General features: G+C 37.3%; 1 protein-coding gene across 1 annotated transcript in view; it reads right to left on the reverse strand.

The window, feature by feature from the left end:
- NPR3 (natriuretic peptide receptor 3) overlaps window positions 1–25,078 on the reverse strand; it is a 117,227-nt gene that overhangs the window by 23,225 nt on the left and 68,924 nt on the right. The window contains exons 5-6 of the mRNA XM_063456836.1: window positions 16,897–17,032; window positions 6,946–7,040 (exon numbers count right to left, since the gene is read on the reverse strand). Coding sequence (XP_063312906.1) covers window positions 6,946–7,040; window positions 16,897–17,032 — 231 coding nt within the window. The remainder of the gene's footprint in view (window positions 1–6,945; window positions 7,041–16,896; window positions 17,033–25,078) is intronic.

The raw sequence follows: 25,078 nt of genomic DNA on the forward strand, positions 1-25,078 counted from the left end.
ATAATGAAGTCTGTGAGATCCCAACAATACCAGATGATGAGGACAGCAAGTGTCCTCTCCTCTGTCTACACTCTACAACTCATTGGTTGTGCAGTGGAATAGCCAATGACGCCCAATTTCCTAGCCACTTTTATAAAATATATGGCCCACATGAAGAGCCCAAGAGATCCTATATCTTGGGCCTTGTATAAAAATCATCACCCTATTAAGGGCCTAAGGAAATCATGTGCCTCTCCTGAGTAGGTTTGTTTTAAGGGGTGGTGGTCCTAATAGACCACATACATTTTTTGATTATTTTTTCCATAATGGAGAAATTTGATTGTCTCTCAATGAGAGTAGATCGGATCTCTCTTATTACTTGCTGACCACGTAAATTACATAACTTTATTTTATCATGGGTTATTTTACTTATTTAGTGAGACTATATGCCGGGTATCACTAGGTGTAACATTTTGGAGTTCTTGAAACTACAATGCCTTTTAGTGAATTTCAAATGGTATTGTAGCTTCCATGGTTTTCTATAGCACACTCCAAATGGAACCATTAATTAACTGCCATCTCAGCAGAGTTTAATCAGTTAGTGGACATCACTTTCTGCGTCATTTTGTATCTAATCAAATGTAAATCCCTTCACTGAAAATCTAGGTTTCATTGAGAATTCAGGGATTGATTTAGTTTTGCCTTAATTTTCCGTAGAAACCCAAAATGTAATCCATGTACCTAAAAACCCAAGAGGTCATTTATTTTTGGATGAAAATAATGTAAATGTAAACCTAAAAAAACAAAACAAGAACATTCCAGCTAAATGTTGTAATTAGGTTATCAACCACTACAAACTATTTGGTAATAATCCCCTTTATTTTTAAACAAATTATACCTATCAGCCAGTAGGTGTCCCCACAAAGACATTAGAAGTAGAATTCTGCCTGGTGGGTCTCACATGCAGAACCATCAGAGAGACATAAAAACCTTTCGATAGTGGCCGACCAAAAGTTCAAAAAATTTAAAGTAAATAAGGCTGACATTTTTCCTATATGTGAAAAATATAGTCAATGTAATTGCTAAATATGACACTACATTTTATTATTCCAAATTCTGTCTGTGGCTTACTTAACTAAATTGTGGTCGGAGCATGTTTAAATTGTGGTAGGAACATGTACATGATTAACACAGACGCACACTGTGCTACCAAAGTGTGACTGATCCTTAAGTAATCAAAATTTAATGATAATATTTCAGAATTTGATTCCATTCCGTAAAAACCCTGAGAACACATGGATTGTTTGTAATTTTGTCTTTCGCATATTTTTCCCATAAGAATGTCAATTATGTGAAAATACCTACAGCCAGCCAAAAAACATTTACTTAGTTTTAGAAAAAAAAAAACGTATTTCAAAACAATAAATGTTGTTTATAGCTTAAGCAAAAGGTCCTATAAGCGATTTTCGTCTGCGTCTGTTAGAGATATACTATTTACAAGCTGTAGGGAAAAGTATTTTACAAACACATTAGTGTTGCAGCAGTCATGTAAATAGGTCTATGTTCTCGATGTCAGAAGAAGGGAAACAAACCAAGCACATAGACTTGGGCTGATTATTGGGTCAGCTAAAACATGATGGCACATGATTCACTAAAATGTATATTCACTAAGCCATGAATAATAGCGTAGGTGATAGGAGGCCATGTTTAGAATGGCAATCAAGTATTACATTTATAATAATCTGAAAGAAAATGTAATTGTTTATCTACAGACATTGCACCACATGTATTTATCTTTTGGTATCTAAATACAAGGACATACGGTTTTCAAACTGGAGTGCATGCAGCAATGTATGTATTTTTTGTATAAGCTTTATTGTTAACTAGTGCTTTGTGGCAATGATACTTTTTCCATGACTCTTAATGCACATTGTTTCTCAATTGGAACCAGCTAAGGTGCACTTCCATGCTGGCAGCAAAAAAGTAGTTCTTTAAAATCATTCAGCTACCTTTTTGTTTGGCATAATAGTTACTTGGGGTGGGGGGGGAGGGGTTGGGGGGCAGTGGAGCCTGGATGCCGGGCTGACAATACATGCATCGCCTGAGTTCCTCAAATCGGGTCAGATACTCGCCGATAATCTCGGGCAGCTTGCTCACCTGGACCGGTGCCGACGATCTCCTAGTCAAGGAGACAACGGCGCACCTGGGGATACTAAAATTCAGCAATTACGCTACTGGAACGCTGACATCAAGGCTTGCAGCCTACACAAGCATGGGTTGCGGAGAGACGGCCGCTCTCTGAGTCCTTCAACCGGCGGAGTGAAACCTACACCAGACTCCCCCTACCCCTCTCCCCTTTGGACTGGTGGGGGTATTCCCAGTCTACCCCTGCCATACTCCTTATAACTCAGCTGGCTATACACTGCTGCCTTGCTACATACTCGAGCTGAAGCAATCCCGGCTAAAACGGCCGCCGCGCTTGATTTCACACACACCCAGCAAGAACCATGCCAGACTCCTTTGAGCAACTACTACATAAAGTGGATCTGCTCTTTGCAAGATTCTGGGCGAAGCTGGAGGCTCGTGGAGTGGAGACATCACACTAGTTACAGGAGGAAGGGCACAGCAATGACCAGCGGGAGGTGAGCGGGTCCCCTCCGGGCACACCAGCCCGTGAAGCATCTGGAATTACTCCATCAGGCCCACCTGGGCGTAAGACCACCAGGATATACTACCCCTGCATTTGCCATGGAGGCTGAATAACCACCGCCGCTGGCAGCAACGTACCACCAGGAGCTTCTGCCGTCTCTTGAGAGGGAGAGACTTGGCCTCATGTCAGAGAATCTGAGCTTGTGGCCTTGTAATGCCGGTCTTCCATAAAGCCTGGGACTGAAGGGCTCCCAAGCTCGACTCCTGCCTTGAAAAGCCTCCTGACAGCCTCCACACATCCCCAAACCAGGAATAGGCTGACTATGGACTCTCTGGACAGGGTCACCATTATCCAGACATTGAAATGTCTGCTACCACAGCTCAATGTGTTTAGAATGTTTTATTCTTTTTATGCTTTTCGTTATTACTCTTCACCAATAACTCTACCTCTGCTTTGGCGGGAAATGCAGATATGATTTTTAGGAGTGTGGCCTAGGTGGTTATTCTCAATTATTACCTTTGCGCAGTTTAACATGTTTAAAAAATTACTTGTCTTGGGGCATACTTATCACTATGTTGAGCATACTGCAATACCGTACCTATATCCTGCAAAAGGTGGACTCGATGTCCCTTTAATCCTAGTTAACCCCTACCTTACTATCTACTATGTATCTATGACGTTAATTACGCACCAAGCTGCCTACCTAAACCTGACATCATTGTTCTGCCGCAAACTATTCCCTATATGCATAGCAAGTTATATGTCCTAAGACGCGCAGTGTCACTCCTTTGACAATATTCTGATAAACTGCTTATGTAAACTCTGTTATTAACTTTTTTTTAATTTTGCTGTATTATCAACTGCCCTTTGCTGTTTTCGTTTGTATGCCTACCCTCTTGCCACTGCTGTCGGGGCAGCGCAAGTCTGTTTGTTCCTCTGCCGCACAACAAAAATCAAAATTTACAAAACAGTTACTTGGGAATAAGAAAACCCCACATGGATGAGTCAATAATAGATTTATTGCGGTATTTTTTACACACTTAACTTTCTAAGTCCTTCAGTATTAGGGAAAGTTTCCACACTAGTGCATCTATAACACAATAAATGTGTGTATAGCACCCTCGAAAACAAGGGACATCAATCAAAATGGAACTGTGCTGTATTATTTTAATATAAAAGTTGCATAAACATGTAATTTGAAATACATTAAGTAAATATATTGTTTATTATGTATGTAAGTTAATTTACATTTTTTTTTTTTTTTGTTAACATAATTTTTTCTAAAATATTGCTGTTATGCTATTAAAATACCTCACATTAAACAATATGATATGAAGGCAGTGTGTATGCCTACTTAGAAAAATAAATTATAAAGGATTCTGTTAAAAGGTAATTCACCAAATAGAATTTCAGAATATGTGCAGTGCACTAGATATTGGGTTACTAACCAACTTTCATTCTGTTCTGCCTTTCTTAACAAACAATAATCCACGGAATGTGCTTCGTTTAATGTATTTTTGTTCTGTAGTGCTATTTAGAGTAAATCATTCATAGTCTCCAGTAATCTTTAATATAATTCATTGTATCAGATCTGCAGAGAGCTTGGCACGTGCATACATTGAATTCCCCGATGTTTAACAATACAATGGAAGGAACGTGCTAAGTAATGTGATTCCGCTTACTTGTACATTCCAGCTAATATCACAAATTAAGTCAATGGCAGTTGCAAGCAAGTATGAAATACAATTCTCCATACTGACACTTTGTAAATCTTGAGGGCTATGGATGGAATTGGTCTCGTGCCATATAAACATTAAACTATAACCTCCGTTCAGGTCATCTGGAGTTTCTAAGAACACTTTTAAAACTTGGGGGAAGGCAATTAATATCTAACCATATAGTTTTACTTCTTACAGTGTCTAAAAGTTGCAGTGATCTGGGAGTCATGATTCATTGGATATCTCCAAACGTCCCTAAATTATCCTAATATATGTCTCTACTGATTTCAATGGGGACATGGTTGAGAAGTTCAATCGAAGGGAAGACTCATTAGAACCAATTTACCATTGAGATTTTCAAAACCCAGTGGAAGCTTGTAAATAACAAATGGTTGAAATATATGTTACATTACAGCTCTGAATTGTTATAAGCAAACAATGATAATAGTAACCTTCAACACAATGCACTGCTGAGTATTTCATTGAACTTCACTGAAATTATCCCATGGAGAAGACACCATTGTTTACCACCTCATTCATATCCCGAATGAGGGCCTCCCCGGTGCCCCATTAGAACATTCACGCCAATTAATCAGAACGTTTCCACTCGCAACCTAGGTGTGAAACCTCAAGAGAAGTAATTAATGAGTGCTTCCTCAAGTGGCCGCTGTTCGTACAAACTTCTTTCCCCCGAAAGAAGGTGCACCCCTTGTCTGGGTTTCACACCAGGACCTTGTGAACGAAGACTAGTGAGCAAGGGACTGAGGCGAGGGTCCCTGAGATTGGTGCGGGCACCCCTGAGGCACTGGCGAGCTGGCCAAAGAGACTATCTCTTTTCCCGCGGGTGGACTTTCCTGTGCCTGGGAGACAAAGGAATTATCCCTTTTTCCTGCACCAAACTCTCAGGCACAGAGGCTCTTTGGAAGAAGACCCTTGGCAGTTGGTGTGGGGAACCCTGGGGATTTAGTGGCGGGCTTCGAGGACAAAGGGAACAGAGTCCTTTCACGTGCTGGGACCCTAGGGAGAGGGAGGGTCTAGGGGCGTGACATTCTATGTGTGTGTGGTCAACCCCTTGCACGGGGTTATGTATAAAAGCCGTGTGTGGCCAATAAATTGGCTGTTGTACCTTCAGGACTGTGTGTTGTCCAGTTACTGGGGGAAAATGGGTCTCTTTGTAGTTTAAATGTCTCCTGATCCACTGAAGGAAGGCAATTAGCAGAGGTAACCGGTCGGGTTACCCGTGGTCCGCTACACGTACAGTGTAACGAAGCCCACACAAAAACATTTACACTCTTTCTTTAGTCTTTACATCTTTACTTTTTCTTTCATCTTCAGTATTTAAGTATTTTTCATGTACATTTTTCAACTATATAATTATATATATATATATATATATATATATATATATATATATATATATATAAATACAATGATATGGTTATATATGGACCTAATATTTTTTTTTACACCAATACAGTCTCTTAAAGATCTGTTTAACATCTAAAACGAACATGATCAAGTCTTTCTGGATACAGAAGGATATATAACATTCTTTAAGATTAAGATCACAAAGCTAAACCCGTATGCAAACAGCTTACATCACTATATTTCTAAAATACAACTAAACATCAGTTTCTTTTATCTAGACACAATACTTTTATCTGCTGGGAACAAGCAGATGGCGAGTAAGAGTATTCCATGTGTGTGATTGTATGTTGTAACCTTTCAATCCTTGTGCTAAATAGATTCTACAAAGCAAATGAGGTATTTACATAAAGCACCACTTTTTTATAGTTCACCTTGAGAGAATATATATACATGGATAAATATTAGCCACTATCAGTCCTACAAATGGCCTTTCACAGTTCTTTTATAAGTGATTGATATATCAAACCACCTCAATTAAATTACTAACATATAATGAAACTATTTTAAGAGCTATAGTGCTGCTTACAATACAAGCTCCTGGAAGCATCCTGGAGATGGGAACCCAAGTTTGGTCATGCAGACCCATGTTTACAGAGGCTATACTTACAAAAACTTATTTTGTACCATTATCTGGCACTTTCTAGTCCAGGGGTAAGCAACCTTTGGCACTCCAGATCTCGTGGATCACATCTCCCATAATGCCATATCAGCCACAACGCTGGCAAAGTATCAGAGGAGATGTAGTCCACAACATCTGGAGTGCCGAAAGTTGCGTACCTTTGTCCTACTCTGTGAGTTAGCGATTTTTAAAACAGTTTTATTTTTTTTGTTGTTTTAGGTTAATGGTTTTGTGTTTTAGAAAAAAATTATAAAAAATTGTAACAAACCAAGATACCCAGTTACCTAGTGAATTTTGTTTGGGTATAGAAAGTATAACAATAGATCACAAGTCACACACTGCTTCATTTCACCACATAGTTTAGTTACTATGAGCTACACAGCTCAACTCTGTGCAGTCTAAATTCTGATTGACCACTTTTTAAATTTGAACTCTCTCAGTCTATCACAGCCACACATTGCTGGTGTGAACTGGTATCTCAAAGGCAATGTGCAGTATCTGCCTTAATCTTACTTCCAGATGCAAAACCACTTATGACAAAATGTTCTTACCTCCTGTGTGCCTGCTTCTGGATCGGTCATGGCAATCACAGAAAAATCCCCATATCTATCTCCATTGGCATCGATTGACACTGGTCCAGCAATACCTAGAGAATGGAACATTTTTGAATTTTTAAATAAATTGCTTAAATACCCCCAGTTCCAAGACAAATATAACAGTGAGACCAACACAACAGGAAATCTCATCAGTCTTCAACATTTATGTTGGCAATCCAAAATGAATTGTAATTTCATCCTAGTGTCTGCATTCCTAAAAATACAATATCAGTGTTACACAGCATTCATTAAAAATATGTGACCTCTATATTACGGATATCATAGAACTAGACTAAAGCTATGGGGTAATTGACAATTGTCCCTGGATCCTTTTCAAAACCAAAGTTTTTCATCTCATATTTTGTAAATTCAAATTAGGACCAAACTGGCTAATCGCAAAGTGTTCCATCACAGGGTTCTTTTCAACTCTTCCTGATTTCAATAGCAGTTAAAAACAATATAAACACACAGGCTCGTTTACTAAAGTATGAACTTTCATGAATTCAAAGTAGAATTTAAGCCAAAATAGCCAAATACAAAATTAAGTTGACTTTAATTGGTAGAAAAAAAATTAGATTTCCCTTTGAATTCCTGAAAATTCACTCAGCAACCAATCCATGAATAAGCCTTATAAATCATATCTTGTAATGTCTATTGCATAGAGAGAAAATCAAATGTGATTGTTTTCTTAACTAAATCACAATTTTAGTACAACAATTATACCTGGGTGCCCGAACAAATTGTGAAATCGTGAAAATATTTTTTACTATTTTCTATGTAAACGGATAAAGAACGTTAAAAAATAATATTTGGAAATCAGCACTTCACTGAAATGGTAATAACTTGAGGGCAACAGTTTGCAGACCTCCTGCATCCCAAACCCTTTAAAGCAGCAAGATAAACGACTCAGTTACACCACCTAAAAATTTAAGGCAGATTTATTCAAGCTTGTTCAATATTGAGTGCTGGATTGAGGCTTTGGGAAGTTGGCAAATGGCAATACCATTTAGGCTCCAAACATTGCCAGGTCCACTTTGCTGTATGGTTGAATAAATCTGGTTCTCGTGTCCAAGTGATATTCTAAATGTGTAACAAGTATCAGATAATATCTGTTAGACTGTGTACATTGCTTACACTACTTGCTATCTGATTAATGAAAATATATAAAGGTATTTGCATATGAATATACAGGAAATATTTCAGAAATTGCCAGTAATAAATCATTAAAATTACAGATGGAAACTTAGCATATTTATATAGGTTGTGAAATACAATTTGTATAGTCTAGGCAGTTTCTATGCAAATAATCAGCCAACATTGGCATCCAGGCTTCATAAACATATATAAACATGCAAATATATTTATATACACATTTTTAGTTGCATTGTATATTTAATATCTTGTTAAACAGTGCATCAAAAATTTAATATTAATAAGTATTTTGTTCAGACTAGGAAGCTATCTCTGCTAGCTTATTATACTTTTTAATATAGTGGTGAGTGACTTTTGAGCATTTATTTTACTTGTTTTCAACTGTACATACAATCATTTCATATTCAGTGAATAGATCCTTAAGAGGATCTTATCCATGTGTACATGTGTCACTGTCCCCCCTCCTCTCCCCTGCATGTGTCCCAGTACGCCCTCCCCTGCCGACCTAGTAGTGTGCCAATCCAGAGGTTGCGGATCTTTCATTTTCTCTACCCGGACTGACAGGAAGTGCTCTCAGTAAGAACACTTCCTGTCAGTCTGGGTAGAGGAAACTGAAGATCTTCTACCTGCAGATCAGCACACTACAAGGTCAGCAGGCACAGAAGGGGAGGGGGGACTGGGACAAACTCACGAGAGGGTAGTGGGGTCTGAAACACATGGAGAGGACAGGATGAGGGGCTGTCACACATGGAAGGGTGAAGAGAGGAGGGGGTAGATAAGTAGATCATTCTCTGTGAAGTGACTAAAAGTCAATTCCTGTGAAAAAGGGGTGGGAGGCGGGCTTACAAAGGCTGCAGTCATAAGAACTGCAGCTTTTGCAAGCTTTTTTAGACTATACCCCCAATGACTATATGCATAAAAATATGCATGCATGTATTCATTGAAGATATAACTACTAAACTGTGGATGGGAGTTCTGTTTTTTTTTCACAAGTGTGGAGTGGTCCTTTAAAATTCATTGCAATTTACTTTTTTTATGAAATCAAGACAACATTTAAATTCATGCTGTTAATAGCTAGAATAGATTCAGTAATTTCAAATGTTATTGCATGTGCCATTGACAACAATTTAAGTTACTAATGTACTAATAGTACAACACAGATATTCTGTGAATTTTCTCTTATAAAATATCTTAAAATTTGTTGCACAGAAAATGCTTTATTTTCTGCTGACTTGTAGTTTTGTTAAAATACGAAGTAAAACGTATATTTTGTATCTGTATTTTTCAGTAGTGATATTCTAATGTCCATAAATGTCATGTTTATAAATTGCCCATAGCTTCTGAATTTAGAACTTTGGATAAGGACTACATGTAGAGCCAGTGAAAATCTCATTACAGGCTTAAGGGGCTCTACCCTGGAGTAGACTTCATAAAATAAGCTTTCAAAAATGTCAAGCCTATTTTTCTTCTTGGCATGAAAATAAAAGTTAAATAACAACTCCCTTCAGTAATATAAACACATAATAAGCTAACAGTCACCTCATCAACTTCTAAGAAAATGAATGATATCTTATCTATTTTAGCAACAGCACTGACAGTTATGGCATTAGACCGCGAACAAAAAGGAACATCCAGATACAATTTTCTATACGTTGTAAGGAAGGCATCATTACATTTTTTTTTTTACTATTAAAGTTTTCAATGGTAAAATGGGCTTTGGCTTCTTATGGTACACACATTAAATCTATACAGTGTGCTGGCAAAATTGCAAGTGCATAGATTAAATACCATCTTACCTTGAAGGAACAATCCAAAGTAAAAAAAAAAAAACTATATTCAACAACAGGCTAGTGGTGAGTGGACATTTTGACCCCTGTTGTGTACTAAAAGGTTGCCTAAACCTGCCCCTAACACTTTCATATAAAAGAATCAAATATCAGGTAAAGAGCCCTTTTAAAACCATATTTCTACATATCTGCAAGCAATTTGAATAAATGACATTAGGTGCACATTAAAACATATATTTTTACTATATGTTTATATACATTTTGATCTATTGCGTATATTGTACTCATGTGTGTACTTCTTGTGCTTGCAATGTGTTAAGCTTGGCTCTGTGTAATATAGATAATAGTTATTTTGAGATTTTGTTTTTACATTTAATTTAATGATCGTTAAAATGACAGCTAAATTATTTTTTTTCGTTTTTATTTTAAAGTGATGTTGCCATTTTTCAGCTTTTCATAAAAATGGGATCTATGTGACAAGCTCTATTTGACTGTGTTGGATTTTATTTTATTTCTTGAAACTCCAAAGCAATCAAAAGATAGACATGAGACAAAGTAGTAATATGTGTCACGAAGGCCTCGATTTAATATTGTTGGATAAGTGTCATGATCTGCGCTGTTCTGATGTCTGGACTTGGCTTCTGGTATCCAGTACTCCTGTTACTATTCTTGTTTAGTATTTCTTGGTTTTTGGTTTTCTATTCTGTATCTGGTTTTCTTTATTGCTGGGTTTCTGGGTTCATTCTTATATCCCGTCCCTGGATTTCCCAGTCTCTTGGTTTCATTTAAATGTTTGTTTTTTTGCCACACCCGTTGTTTTCCATTTTCCCTTTGGTTCCAGAGTTCCTGCTGGCAGCTGCTCAAGACTTCTGCCCTTTCTTGCAGGCAAGTACTATTGGTCTAGTATGGTTCTTTTAGTGAACATTAGGCAGTGTAGGACCTGCCGAATATGGGGTACATTGGCGTTGTAGCAGGCTTATGCAATGTATGATCATATAATGTAACTAAATCCCCATACTTTTCTCATTAGTGCTTAGTTATGTCTCCTCTTGTTTTGCCTAATATATCTTGTCTTGTTTTAGTTTGTATACCCAGTCCATGTACAGTCCTGTCCAGTCTTGCCCATGTTATGTTCATGTTTTCCTCATGTCTTGTGTATATGCTCTGGGTTTAGCTTACTATCCTTCTCTGGTTCTGGGTTCTACTAGTTTTGTCTTGTTTTCTTGTTTGGTGTCTATCCTAGCTTTATCTTGTTTCTAGTACTGGATACATTTCAGCATATGTCTGCTCTGGCTTCCACTAAGCTGCTACAGGGTCTTGGTTTGTGGCTGCACAAACGCTGGTGCTCAACACCAGGGGGCGCTGTGACCTCCTACTCTGAACATCAGGCATACTGGGTCCCGGTCCTGCACCGCCGCCCGGACAGTGTCTGGGTCCCGGGCATCGGACCGCCACCCTGACAATAAGTTTTCCCCATGATTTAATATTTTTGGATAAACTTTTAAAATGATTTCGTCAAAACATTAACAGATCAAAAATATATAATATATACCAAAATATATTGAAAACTATCAAAATATTACAAAATTAAAATATTTTCACAATATTAAATCATTTCAACAGTTTATCCAAAAATATTAAATCATTTGGGAAGCTTATCCAACAATATTAACATTGTGGCTGTAATGGTAAATCTTTTTGAATACAAAGTTTCTGCTGCCTTTTTCCATCAGCTGTTGGTTGTCATGGCTTGTATGAACAGGCTGAAGCGGACCCCAGGTAACCTGGCTGGTTACCCCTGCTAATTCCTCTTCTCAGCCAGAATGAAACTGTTAAACCCTTAAGCATCCATTCCCCCAGTAACTAGAAGAGACATAGTTCTGGGAGTCAACTGATTTCATACTGGGCCCACATGGCTTTTATGCCCTGACCCCTAACATGGGGTCTCCAACACAAACTTACAGGGTTTTCCTTCCCAGATAATTGCGTGAGAAAACTATAACTCAACTATCTCTCAGGTACAGAAAAACCTATACAAAATATACAATCCCCTAAAAGTACCCCCATTATAACCAGGAACACCACAAAAGTTACATCCATGGATAGCTCTGGTCTAAGTGTCCACCTTTGCCAAATCTCACTCAGATCCATTTAGCAGAATTGGATTGCAAGCAGGGTAAAGTTTTGACCGGTCGGACACGAGGTGATGGCCCAAAACAGTTACAGGGAAATCGGTGTCCCGGCCAGTCTGCATTCGGGGGTTCCTATGCGGAAACCATGCAAGGGATACTTGATTTCAGGAAGTGAATGCTCCCCCCATTACATGAACGTCGTTCGCATAGTTGTTCGGAAAGTAGGATGGGCAGAGGTATAATCTTTACCAGGGTTTGTGCGAGTGTCTAGCTGAAAAGAGTTACAGGTACTCTATGACCAAGTACTGCTGCCCACGTTCAAGAGACAAAATGGCGGCCACTCTTTTGCCGACCACGTGTATTTGGTTACACAAAAAGGCAGCCACCCAGGGAAAGAATTTATTAATTACTTCCCTTGCGGTTTCGCACTTAAGTTGCTGGTGGGTTCTAATGGGGCATAGGGGTGGTCCTCGCTCAGGAGTCGAATGCAGAGTGTACGTATACCATAACTAATAAAAAGTAAACTTCATGAAATAGCGGTATGTTCCACCACACAGGCATCATTGCAAATCATGTGCAATAGATGCTCATGGTACCGTATTTTGCATGCACAATACTACCTATGAAGGATCCCACAGTCTTGCAGGATCCTACTTAGACTCCGTTTTATACTCTCACACATGTGCAAGAGTACAATAGCAGATTAAGTCATCAAGACTTGAAGTATGGTTTTCAGAAGATGATAGTTCCAAGGAGGACAGCTTAAGTTAAGTATGCCTCCCTACCAGTTCCCTTTTAGCCACCTCAACACAAGCAGACATATTACTTTGTGAGGTCTTTGCGCTCTTCCCAGTTATGCATAATTTTTGTTTTTATTTTTTTCATATTCTATTTGTTGCATTCTTAATTTGTTTATGAAATGTAAAATATAATTTTGATTGATTGATTGACACTTTGAAAAAAGCATCCTGGGCATTTTAACCCCTTCAGGACCGGCCTGTTTTTGCGATGTTTGTACGTTAAGGACCAGAGCAGTTTTAACACTTTTGTGGTGTTTGTGTTTAGCTGTAATTTCCCGCTCTCTCATTTACGGTTCCCATACAAGTTATATACTGTTTTTTTCACGACAAGAAGGGCTTTCTTTACATATCAGTATATATATTATGTCATATATTGTATTTAAAAAAAATAATAAAATATGGTGAAAAATAAAAAAAAAAACATGTTTTTGGACTTTTACTTGAAAAATCTTTTACTTATCTACAAAAGCTAATGAAAAAAACTGCTAAATAGATTCAAAATTTTGTCCCGAGTTTAAAAACACCCAGTGTTTACATGCTTTATTGCTTTTTTTTGCAAGTTATAGGCCTATAAATACAAGTAGGAAATTGCTGTTTCAATATATATATATTTTAAATGTATCAATAGTGACATTGTTACACCGTTATCTGTCATAAATCCCCGAAACACACCTAACATGTACATATTTTTTAAAGTAGACAACCCAGGGTATTCAAAATGGGGTATGTCCAGTTTTTTTTAGTAGCCACCTAGTCACAAACACTGGCCAAAGTTAGCATTTATATTTGTTTGTGTGTTAAAAATGCAAAAAACGCTAACTTTGGCCGGTGTTTGTGACTAAGTGGCTACTAAAAAAAGCTGAACATACCCCATTTGCAATACCTTGGGTTGTCTTCTTTCGCAAATGGTATGCCATCATGGGGCTAATTCTCATTCCTTGGCTACCATACGCTCTCAAAGGCAACCTAACCAATCTGACAAATTTCAATAAAAAAAAAAAAAGTAAAATCAAGCCTTATATTTGACCCTGTAACTTTCACAAACACTATAAAACCTCTACATGTGGGGTACTGTTATACTCAGGAGACTTCGCTGAACACAAATATTAGTGTATCAGAACAGTAAAATATATCACAGCAATAATATCCTCAGTGAAAGAGCTGTTTGTGTGTGAAAAATGCAAAAAACTTCACTTTCACTGACAATATCATCGCTGTGATATGTTTTACTGTTTTGAAACACTAATATTTGTGTTCAGCGAAGTCTCCCGAGTAAAACAGTACCCCCATGTACAGGATTTAGGGTGTCATAGAAAGTTACAGGGTTAAACACAGTGCTAGCAAATTAAATTATCTGGACTTTTGGCCTGGGTTGGCAGGCAGGTCCCTCAAATTGCAATCATTAAAATTACTTAATTAGGTAAAAATATTACATAAATATGCACGTAGAATTTTAATATATATACATATTTATATATTTGACGTCTACGTGTATATTTATGAAATTATTTATGTAATTATGTATGTGGACATATGTATATTTCGTATTATTTTTATTTATTTATTTATACATAGATATATATATCATTACATTCTAAGTATATTTTGATATAAATATATATATATCAATATCAAAATACTGTTAGAATAAAACTGAATATATATATATAATTTTTTTTTAATTATTAAAAATTATTTTTATTTTTTGTTATTTATTTTTATTAACATATTATTTGTATTTTATAATAATATATATATACCATATATATAGTTATTATATATATTGTATATATTCGTGTGTAATTTAAATATAAGTGTATTTTTATAATTATATACGTATATATAAATATAAAAATACACTTAGTGTGACATTATATATATGATATATATACATATATTATATATAGGTATATATAGATATAATACATGTATATATAGCATATATATACACATATTTTTTTTTTTTTACACAGATTTTTTTTTTACACTTTATTTTGGATTTTTCACTTGCAGGGAGACTGCCTGTCAGCACAGACAGTCCCCCTGCAGGCAGACACATGGACACCTATTGCGGTCATGTGATCGAGTGATCACATGGCCGTGGGGTCCTGATCTGCCGAAGGGGGACTGCCTGGGCAGACAGGCAACCCCCCTGGACCGGGTGGAGCACTGATCGCCGCCGTGGGACCGACGGCGATCAGGTAAGTAGCCCAAAACCGTTATGACGGTTCAGGACCGTCAGCAGTCCAAACGCACGTTTTACCGCTGACGGTCCTGAACCGTCAGCGGTCGTTAAGGGGTTAAAGAAGGGGCAAGAAAACAGTCAGAATTAGCATCCAGCTTACACCACTCCTTATCCATTCTGCGTTCTTAGTCTGAGCCAGCTTTTATTAAGTGGCTCAGAAATATGTGAGTTTATCCATTTATTCACTATTTTAAATTATTTGTAAGTTTTTACCATATGATTGTGTTTCCTGTTTTGTTTCTGCAGGAATGCATCCATTGTTTTTGTGTGTGCTCTCACCACTTACATTACTATTATATTTGCACTTATTTATGTGTGGTGGAATGATCCACATAGGTGATAGTAGCACCTTTTTTTATTGTATTTTAACCTTTATATACACACCATTTTATAATATTGATTGTAATTATCAAACATTAAATTAATAATTAATTTTTTTTCAGTTGATTTAATTAATTATTTTCAATGATGTGTTTGAAGACAGTAACGTCAAACCTATTTTTTACCAAACACTGTTTCTTAGTCCCCTACTGGAGTTTTTAGACAGAATTTAAAGTGTTACGAAAGTTCTAAAATCTAAGTCCCCCTTTTCACAGCTATTTACCATCAAATCTTTAGCCCTTTTAAAGGAAGATGAGCGTATGGAACAATAGATGGATCCAATAAAGACAATCTTCGTTTGTTTATACAGAATAGATTACATTTGAACAATGTGCTCATGTTTTTTGGAGATAGGCATGCAGAATATTACATAAGAAAAGAAACCTCAAAAAATATGCCAGCTATGAAAAAGAAACATCGGCAGTTTGGTTTTTATCAAACTCTGCCTTTTACAATAACAAATATGAGAATGGAAAAAAAGGCAATTGCCATTGAATAGATTAAAGAAAACCCAGTGTGCTGCTGTAATGTTTTGTTTATTGCACAAAACAGCATGATAGCAGTTCTTCCCTACAACTGTTGTGTTTGGCTCATTCTTAGTATTTTAATGCAAACCTTCATGCCCTGGATTGTCCGAGATAGAATAGTCACATGCTCGTGCATAAAGTAAAACAGATCCGGGCATTGTACATCTTGTCCATATTTGGTGCATATTTTAATGCTGATAGATCACATATGTTAGAAAATAAAAACTTGACATTCCATGAATAAAGGGAAAATTATTTACGGTGCATTATCACGGGCTGAACAGCCTCTATACACATTTTAAGGGGGTATATTTAGCCCATAGACAAAAAAAACCTCAGTCTTTTAGATTGTAAGCCCACACATTATCTTGCTAAGGACTTTGTATTAAAAGTTGCTAGATGCCAAACTCACAGGCAGAGTATAATGTTCCATTTGTATTAGTACATGTTCATTATTGTCTACATTCTCTCTACTCTACAGCGCTGCAAAATATGTTGGCGCTATATAAATAACAAATAATGATACTCATGAAGACACATACACAGGATTATTCACCATGGAAATAAAACCAACAGGTGGTAAATTATATTGATGATTACTCCACTTTTATTCGAAACAAAACGGTTTGATAAATCTCCCCCAACGGCTCACATATTTATATTTTTAAATAAATCTTGGGTAGACATTCTGAATTAATAGAATGGAAACATATATTATTTGTATTGATTCATATTGTCATAGTTTGTGTGATCATGTAGCATTTCTGTGCAACATTTTCTTTTTAATTATAATACTTTCAAAAGAATGGCAATTACCACTAAGCAGTCCACACTCCACACCAAATAATTATTAACATTTTATTATTGCTCATCGTTTAGTACCTTCATACGTCCTGTTCCACATCTGCTGAACCACTTTGGCTCCATCCTTTTTACTTAACCCGCTTTTCAAAATCTCATGGAAGGCCAGAGCATAGAGTATTATAGCATCATGAAATCCTTCCACAAACATATTAACCTGAAATAGAAGGCAGCAAGGGTTATTCATCCCAGAAAGAACTTTCTTTTTTCATTAGACGTAGTATATCATTTAATGCTGCAGCCTTTATCAATACATTTACATTTTTTGTAATAAATCACAGTAGAACACAAGTCATTTTCATAAGCTTTAATTCTAACACGATGATCTGCCTTTCGGCCCACGTGTCTATTATGTCACATTGCAAAGTTGGAATACCTATTTCGCTTTAGTTGAAAAGATGTATATTTTTTGGTAGTGGTTCCTGATCATTCTGCAGACAGCAGTTGGCCTGCCTATTGGTACACTGTCCGCAGTCCGATATACATTGCTTAGGTGAAGGGTACTAATATGCTCACAACATTTGTTTTCATCTTTGTTTTCCAGTAAAGTCATCAAAATGAAAAAGGACAGAATGCAAACCCTAATATTGCACAACTAGGAAGAACCTCTCTCTTTGAGGCAGTTGAGCCATGGCTGCAAGCATGGCGGGCAATGCACAACATGGCTGAAAAAACTGTTATGCAGAATGTGTTTATGCTGATGTCAATAGTGATGTGGCTGCTATCAGCTTATAAAGCAGTTCCACTCATCCTATGTGATGAGTGCAGGGGCTTAACCACCTATATACATTAACAGTGGTGAAACTACCGCGGTCGCAGCTGCGACCGGGCCCATCACTCAAGGGGGGCCGGCTGCCCTGCGGACCCCTGCGACAATGGTGCCTGCCACCGTGTGTTGCAGCATGGTATAACCACCAGGGCCGCACGTTAAGGGGCCCATCCGGTGGCCCATGCTGTTAGGGTCACCCAATGGTTATGGGTTTCCAGGAGGCCCTGTCAGCGCTGTGGCACTTTAACGGCACGACCGGGCCCCCTTGGATGAGGTCGGAGACTTGGAGGAAGTGACAATCCCGGTCACTTCCTCCCAGCAACCACCAGGAGAGGAGGAAGTCAGAGTGGGAACTCTGGCTCCCATCAGGCTGAGCCACCACTGGACCCCACCCTCACCCTCCTGCATCTAAAAGGTAGGAAACAGGAGGTGTTTGTATGTATGTGTGTGTGTCTGCATGAATGTTTCTCTGTATGTGTGTGTGTGTGTGTCTGTGTTTGTATGTGTGTCTGTGTGTGTCTGCATGTGGGGGTGAACAACGTATTGGGGGAAGGTTGGGAGGGGCAGGGCAATTTTCGCACCTGGGCCCCGTGGTTGCTAGTTGCGCCTCTGTACATTAAACTAGACAGAGGTATTTTGAGCTAAAAATCAGACCCTGAAGAATGCGAAGCTCCATAAAGCAAAACCCTTCAGTTACTGGCTTTAGGATCTAGGTAATCTATTTATTTGAACATTTTTTTGTTAAACTATTATCTGTTCTGTTAAAATCAATGGTGTCAATTCCTGCCTATCTTGATCCTTTAAAATATAACGGATAACGGCTATTACAAGCTTGAACTGTAACACATTTATATGCATTACAAAATATTATGATGTTATTTTGTCATGAGGATTCCACTTTAACACATTGCTTTATAATATATTACTCACATACCAGCTCCATTTAATTTTCATTAAGTAAATAACAATATAGAAGAGACATTAAGTGGACATCAAATGTATATGTGTGCTCCTACACCAAGGCATTATAACCATGGTTATCGTGGTGACATGGGGCGTTAGGGTTCTAAATTGGGGTATATTAGGAAAAATGCTTACTTAGGGTTAGCGGGTCTTTAAGTAAGGACATTATCTATATCAATCCAGGAAGTACAAACACTCAGCTTTCTTTGAACTGTAACTCAGTGTATCCTGGCTGTTAGTGATGGAAGTTAGTTTTCTAAGGATGTAGTGTTGCAGCACCTGCACAAGGTAGTGCATAAAGAATGTTAAAATTACACTGCGCTCTTACGACTGCAGAGCCATTCTATTGGTTCTGCTATCACACTTACCATTATTAAAAATGATGAACATGTAAAGTATACTTATGACAAATGTTTTTGTAAACGTCTAAACGTGTAAACGTCTAAACAGTAACATTTAATGTATTGCGCTGTATCATCAACATAGAATTTTGTATCTGCTGTTTTCCAATTCTGAGTGGGGAACAGGGATGTAATTCTCCAATCTTGGGATGTGTTTGTTTACTCATTGGTCTCCCTCCGTGTCTGCTGATTCTGGATCATGCTCAAGATACCATCTCTGGACTAGTGAAAGGTTTAAACTGTCTACTCTGCATTATAACATTCTACAAAGGGCTGCCAGGAAAAATGTTTCACATCTACTAGTTATTTGGTTTCAAGGCAATGACATGTGTGAGATAAAATGTCAGAATCCAAACGCTATATAAGGCCTGATTAGTGGCCTGTAGACATAGGTAATGCCACACGGATCCAGAAGAAAGTCCTTGGGAAAGCATTGCACTGATTTATCACAGTGTTACATGAAAATAATGTATGATTTTGAAAACATTTATGATTTATATGTATTGTAATTCTTAGCTTATATAGAATTAGATGTAAATATATACCCCCTCTCACATAGGCATGTATGGCTCCCAAAAAGGAGAGTGTTTGCTGGTGCTGACAAGTAATCACTGCTGGAAAGGAATTATTCTCTGCCTTGATCTTGAATGTTATATTCTTTCAATGCAAATCTTGATAAGGAATATAAAAGGTATATTGATGCTTTTTTCTACACCTGCGGTAATACATTTAAAGATCATTTGTAAGATATGAAAGCCTCCTAATATATGTACACATTTCCATAGGAATTAAAATCTAAACCACCACCCGCATTTTATTGCAAAATATTTTTTTTATAGAAGTTGTACGGCCTCATGAATCGTAAATATTTCCTTGTCTGGTAAGTTTACTATCTGTAAACCAATGACAGAATTCCCAAGTTTTTGCTGTGCTGTTTGTAAAATACTTCACTTTCATATCACAAAACTACTGCCCCATCTTGAATTTAGTTTTCTGGAATCTATTCTTTGAAACCTACTTTACAACATTAGTGAGAAGTTATAAACCTGATGGGTAACAATCAAAAGAAAAGTCAGTGAACTCATTTTCCTGAAAACTGAATAAACATCATGGGAAATTTAGATCACAAACATTGCAATAGCAAATGTAACCATCAATGATTTATGTTAGATTTAGGTAATATCACATAGGTACCGACAGCAGTGCTAGAGAAGTGAAATTCTCAGAGAGACATGAAGCAGATTTGACCAGTTCAGGCAATATACCTCAAGGAGAAGTGGAGTGAACATTCAGCAATTACATACATATTGATGGAGTACAAAAGGAACTGGGTAAATACAGTTTTCTCATTGTATTACTTAGAAGGATAGACTTTAATTGCAGCTTTGTGATTGTCTATATCAGTGGTTGTCAAACCAGTCCTCACTACCCACCAACAGTCCAGGTTTTGTCAGTATCTCCATTGGAATAAAAAATGAAAATACATTAATCCTGGATTGCTGGTGGGCCATGAGGACTGGTTTGGGAACCACTGGTCTATATGCTGTAAGTGAAGTTATGGACAACATTTCTATTTGGCCAGTCTAGACCTAGATATTCTCTCCATACACGTTTCATCTCCGCCAGTACATACTATTTATCTCAGAGAAAGAGAAATATGAAGCCATTGATAGGCTGAGAGCTTCAGGTGTGTAAGGAGTACAGAGAGACCTAACACGCAGAGTGTAATAAATAAAAAAATTAAACATATACCATGCCTCTCTGCTGTTTATAACTGGATGGCTGCCCACTTCCTTAAACTAAACTTGACCAAAACTGAAATTCTGGTCTTTCCTCCCTCAAGTGTTAATACTCCTGTGCCTGTCTCCCTCCAAGTCAACGGTGCTACCATCAGCTTCCCCAAGCCGGCTCGCTGCCTAGGTGTTCTCTTTGACTCCGACCTCTCCTTCAAGCCTCATGTTTAATCTATCGCCAAATCCTGTCATTTCCATCTGAAAAACATTGCGCGCATCCGCCCCTACTTAACGCCAGATGCGACTAAGGTGTTGGTCCATTCCACTGTACTTTCTCGCCTTGACTACTGTAATCCGCTTCTCAGTGGTCTTACGTGCTCCCAACTTGTGCCGTTACAGTCCATAATGAATGCGGCGGCGAGGCTCATCTTCCTGTCTGCCCGCACCTCCCATGCCTCACCCTTCTGTCAGTCCCTACATTGGCTTCCTATAAAATATAGAGCTCAATTTAAAATTCTGGTTCTTGCTTTCAAATTTCTACATAATGCTGCTCCCATCTATCTATCCTCCCTTATACACAAGTATGTCCCGTCTAGGCCCTTATGATCTGCTGAAGACTTAAGTCTATCTTCTGTCCGTACTCCCACCTCTGATGCTCGCCTTCAAGATTTCTCAAGGGCTGCACCGTTCCTGTGGAATTTGCTTCCCTCCTCCGTTAGATGCTCACCCAGTCTCCACTCCTTCAAAAAATCGTTAAAAACTCACTTCTTCATAAAAGCGTATCAATTAAACTGTTAATAGCTCCCAACTGATTCCTCTTCTGCAACTGTCACTAGTCTAATACTATCCTTACCTTTTTGTGTCATTTTACCCCACTCCCTCTAGCATGTAAGCTCATTGAGCAGGGCCCTCAACCCCTCTGTTCCTGTGTGTCCAACTTGTCTGGTTACAACTACATGTCTGTTCGTCCACCCATTGTAAAGTGCTGCGGAATTTGACGGCGCTCTATAAATATCCTTATAATAATAATAATACCTTGATGTGGCCGGGTTAATGTACACAATGATAGAGAATGGTCATGGAAGCCAGAAATCCGGAATAGTAATATAACAATAGCCGAGTCAAAGGAGAATAGAAGGTAGAATAGTCAAACAAAGCCAAAGTCAGAAACAGAATAGTACACAATACAATATATACCATGCTATTAGGAACAAATCTTTAACCACAACAGAGCAATGACCTTTGCCCTAGGTCATATTTTTAAAGTGTGGTACTTTAAATTGATAGCCACGCTTTAAACGTTTTGGCGGGCCATGACTTCATCAGTGTCATGATGTCAGCGCGCATGTGCCGCATCATAAAAGGGGGCCAGGCTACAGCGGCTGGTGTTGGAACCGCTAATCCGAGAAGAGGGACCATGAAGAAGGTTCACCTTCACTTGGAGGAAGAGCACAGGCTGTGACCCAGCCTGGGCAACAGTAACAGTTACAGCCTATCAAACTATCCTTATAAAGTGGCAGCTGGGAGGAACTGGGAGGAATTTAGGGGATCCACTTTAGGGGAAAATCGTTGGAAAACTAAAGAAGGAAAGATGGTGCCCAAATACTCCTGTTCCCCATAACAACTTCAATGATCTGAAGTTGTTACGGAGGTTTGAATAGTCCTTTGATTTGGCATGTGTAATTATCCCTTTAGTTTCTCTTAACTATCTGGATACATACATAACATATCTTATAATTCTGGGCTATACACTGCTAATGTAAACCTGCAAACATTGATGGCTTGTTTACAGAATAGCCTATATTGTTCGTGAACTTCATATCCAAATAATAGCACTATTGTCTTATAATAAAAGTAAGAACTTTCTTAGTGGAAAAAATGAACAAATAATATATATATTTAAAAGTGTTCTTTGAAAAAAAAGTTGCTATACAAGAGCATTGTTTATTATGAACAGATGTGAAGGTATAATTTAAGATGGAAACATGCAGTTACCCAACAGATCTGGTCTGGTGACTATGAACAAAATAATGAATATTATAGGCTTGGACTTTCCCATGGCTTTATTAGCTTTCTCATTAACCCAATGTGAAATAGATTACATTTTTTCTTTTCTTGGAATTGTTTTCCTTTCAGCCACTAATAGGTGTAGGCGAAATGTTAATGTTTCCATGGAAAAAAAAGAATACATATTTCACAGTAATAGCACACACATTAGTGTACAGAATACAATGTAGCTGACTGAGGGTTCTGCAAAAAGTTTTCTCACATTGAAAGTTTGTGACTGTATTTCTGTGTACATCCAGTATATGGGAGGGGGGGTGGGGGTGGGGGGGGATAAAAACCAAAAATATAAAGGTTATTGAATTTGACATCATTGAAAGTGGTTTTGAGCAAATTAGAATTCCTTATTATGATGTTACAAGTGACAGGTGAAGAGATATTTAATTAAAAGACTTGTGAGTGTGTCTATAAATGGATTTATGCAATGACCTGGTTATATAAAAGTCTGGAAATAAGCATACCAAAACTAAAAGTGAATTGAGGGCACATCTGGTACATGCATTTCTCAGGAATGGTGCTGCCGTAGAGACCAAAATGTATACAGATTACTTAAACTTACTTATCTCAGTAAACCAATATGGGTATTAATATGGTGGAACTGAATCCACATATTTGTTTTTCAGAAATTGATGATTTTAAGTAGCCTTATAAAATTTAAAACTGTTTTTATGTAGGCCCTGTTCCTTAATCTGTAATATGAAAATAAGTATATAGCTTCTACTTCTAGACATATACAATTAAAAGCTTCAATACATCTTTAACCACCTAACAATTTAACAACTGTTTCCAGTACATGACAAAATGCAGTTGCTGATGCATGTTCTCAAGTCAAGAGATAACATTTTGCCTGTTTAGCACAGCCATGTGTTACTATCTTAGTACTTCAGCGCTTCCTCCACAAAAATGTGAACATATCTCACGGGTTTCCCTGTCTTTTTGATGGGTCTGGTACATGGCCAACACAGATGACGTAGGTCAGCCTCCACTGAACATTCTCAGGAAATAGTGATGACAACACAAGATTTAATTTTCAGAGTATTTGAGCTTGTCAAGTAACAGCAAGCCACAATGTGATTATGTATTGCATACAATATATATATATATATATATATATATATATATATATATATATATATATATATAAATTCCTCACAAATAGAAAATTAAATGTGCATATAATAAGTATTTCTATATGATTATGACCAGGGATGTTAAGCTAAATATCCTGGTGAAGATAAGGGGAATGAAAGCTGGTTGTCGTGTGCCTGACAAGACTTGTTGGCTTATAAGAGGGCAATAAGATTGTTAGAACCAAGACTTATATACTCTTTTTTAATATTTTTGGATAAACTTTTCAAATGATTGTTTTTTTTTTTAAATATATATATGAAAATATTAGATCAGCATTATTACATATGGATACATTATAATATGTTTATATTTAATACAGTGCTCTGATTTACACAGATGGCAGATAAAGAAAGTTATAGAAATGTAGAGTCAACAGAATAACAATAAAAGTTGAATCACTAAATAATGAATTGCTGTCAATTCAAAACCAAAACTGGTAATTGTAGGCAAAACATAGCTGATTTGGAAAAATCCTCCAATAATCTATACGTACAGCCTGGCTGGATTAATTCAAATTTCTCCATTCATTTTTTTGCTGTTTAGAGAATAAACACCAAACGTTTGATTTTGCATCCTGGAGGTAATACAGCAGATACAATTGTCAAACTAATGTCAGTACTTTTGATCGTGTTACTGACTTTGGATTTCCACTGAAACTGTATCACTACACTAAAAAGGACTTGATATCCACTAATATGTTTATCTGTAAGCCAGAGATCAGGGAAAAGCCTGCATAAAACTGATATAAATGAAATAAAAATACACATGGCCTACATTGTGCACAGCACTTTCCCATACCTTTCTAATAAGCTAGTGTTTACGTTTAGAATGATACAAAGTAAAAATGATTCTAAATGTAACCACCAGCTCATTAGAGACAGACTAGAGTTCACCATATAGTTACAAAGTTCAAGAGGAAATTAACAATCTGATCAACAGGGAGAGAAGAACACTTAAGAATGGAGCGAAGTGTAAAATTACTGAAAGTTTGCTGTTGTGGAGCTCTTGGATTCTGTTGATTCCTGTGGAGCTCTGTGACACGTTCACAAAAATCCTACATTAACGAGTTTTATAGTTGTGTAGTTATAAAGTTGTATAATGGAGTACATTCATGCACACCAAGCATTCAGAGCCAGTTAAGA

Source organism: Pelobates fuscus, chromosome 5 (genome assembly GCF_036172605.1).
Source record: "Pelobates fuscus isolate aPelFus1 chromosome 5, aPelFus1.pri, whole genome shotgun sequence".
NCBI lineage: Eukaryota > Metazoa > Chordata > Amphibia > Anura > Pelobatidae > Pelobates > Pelobates fuscus.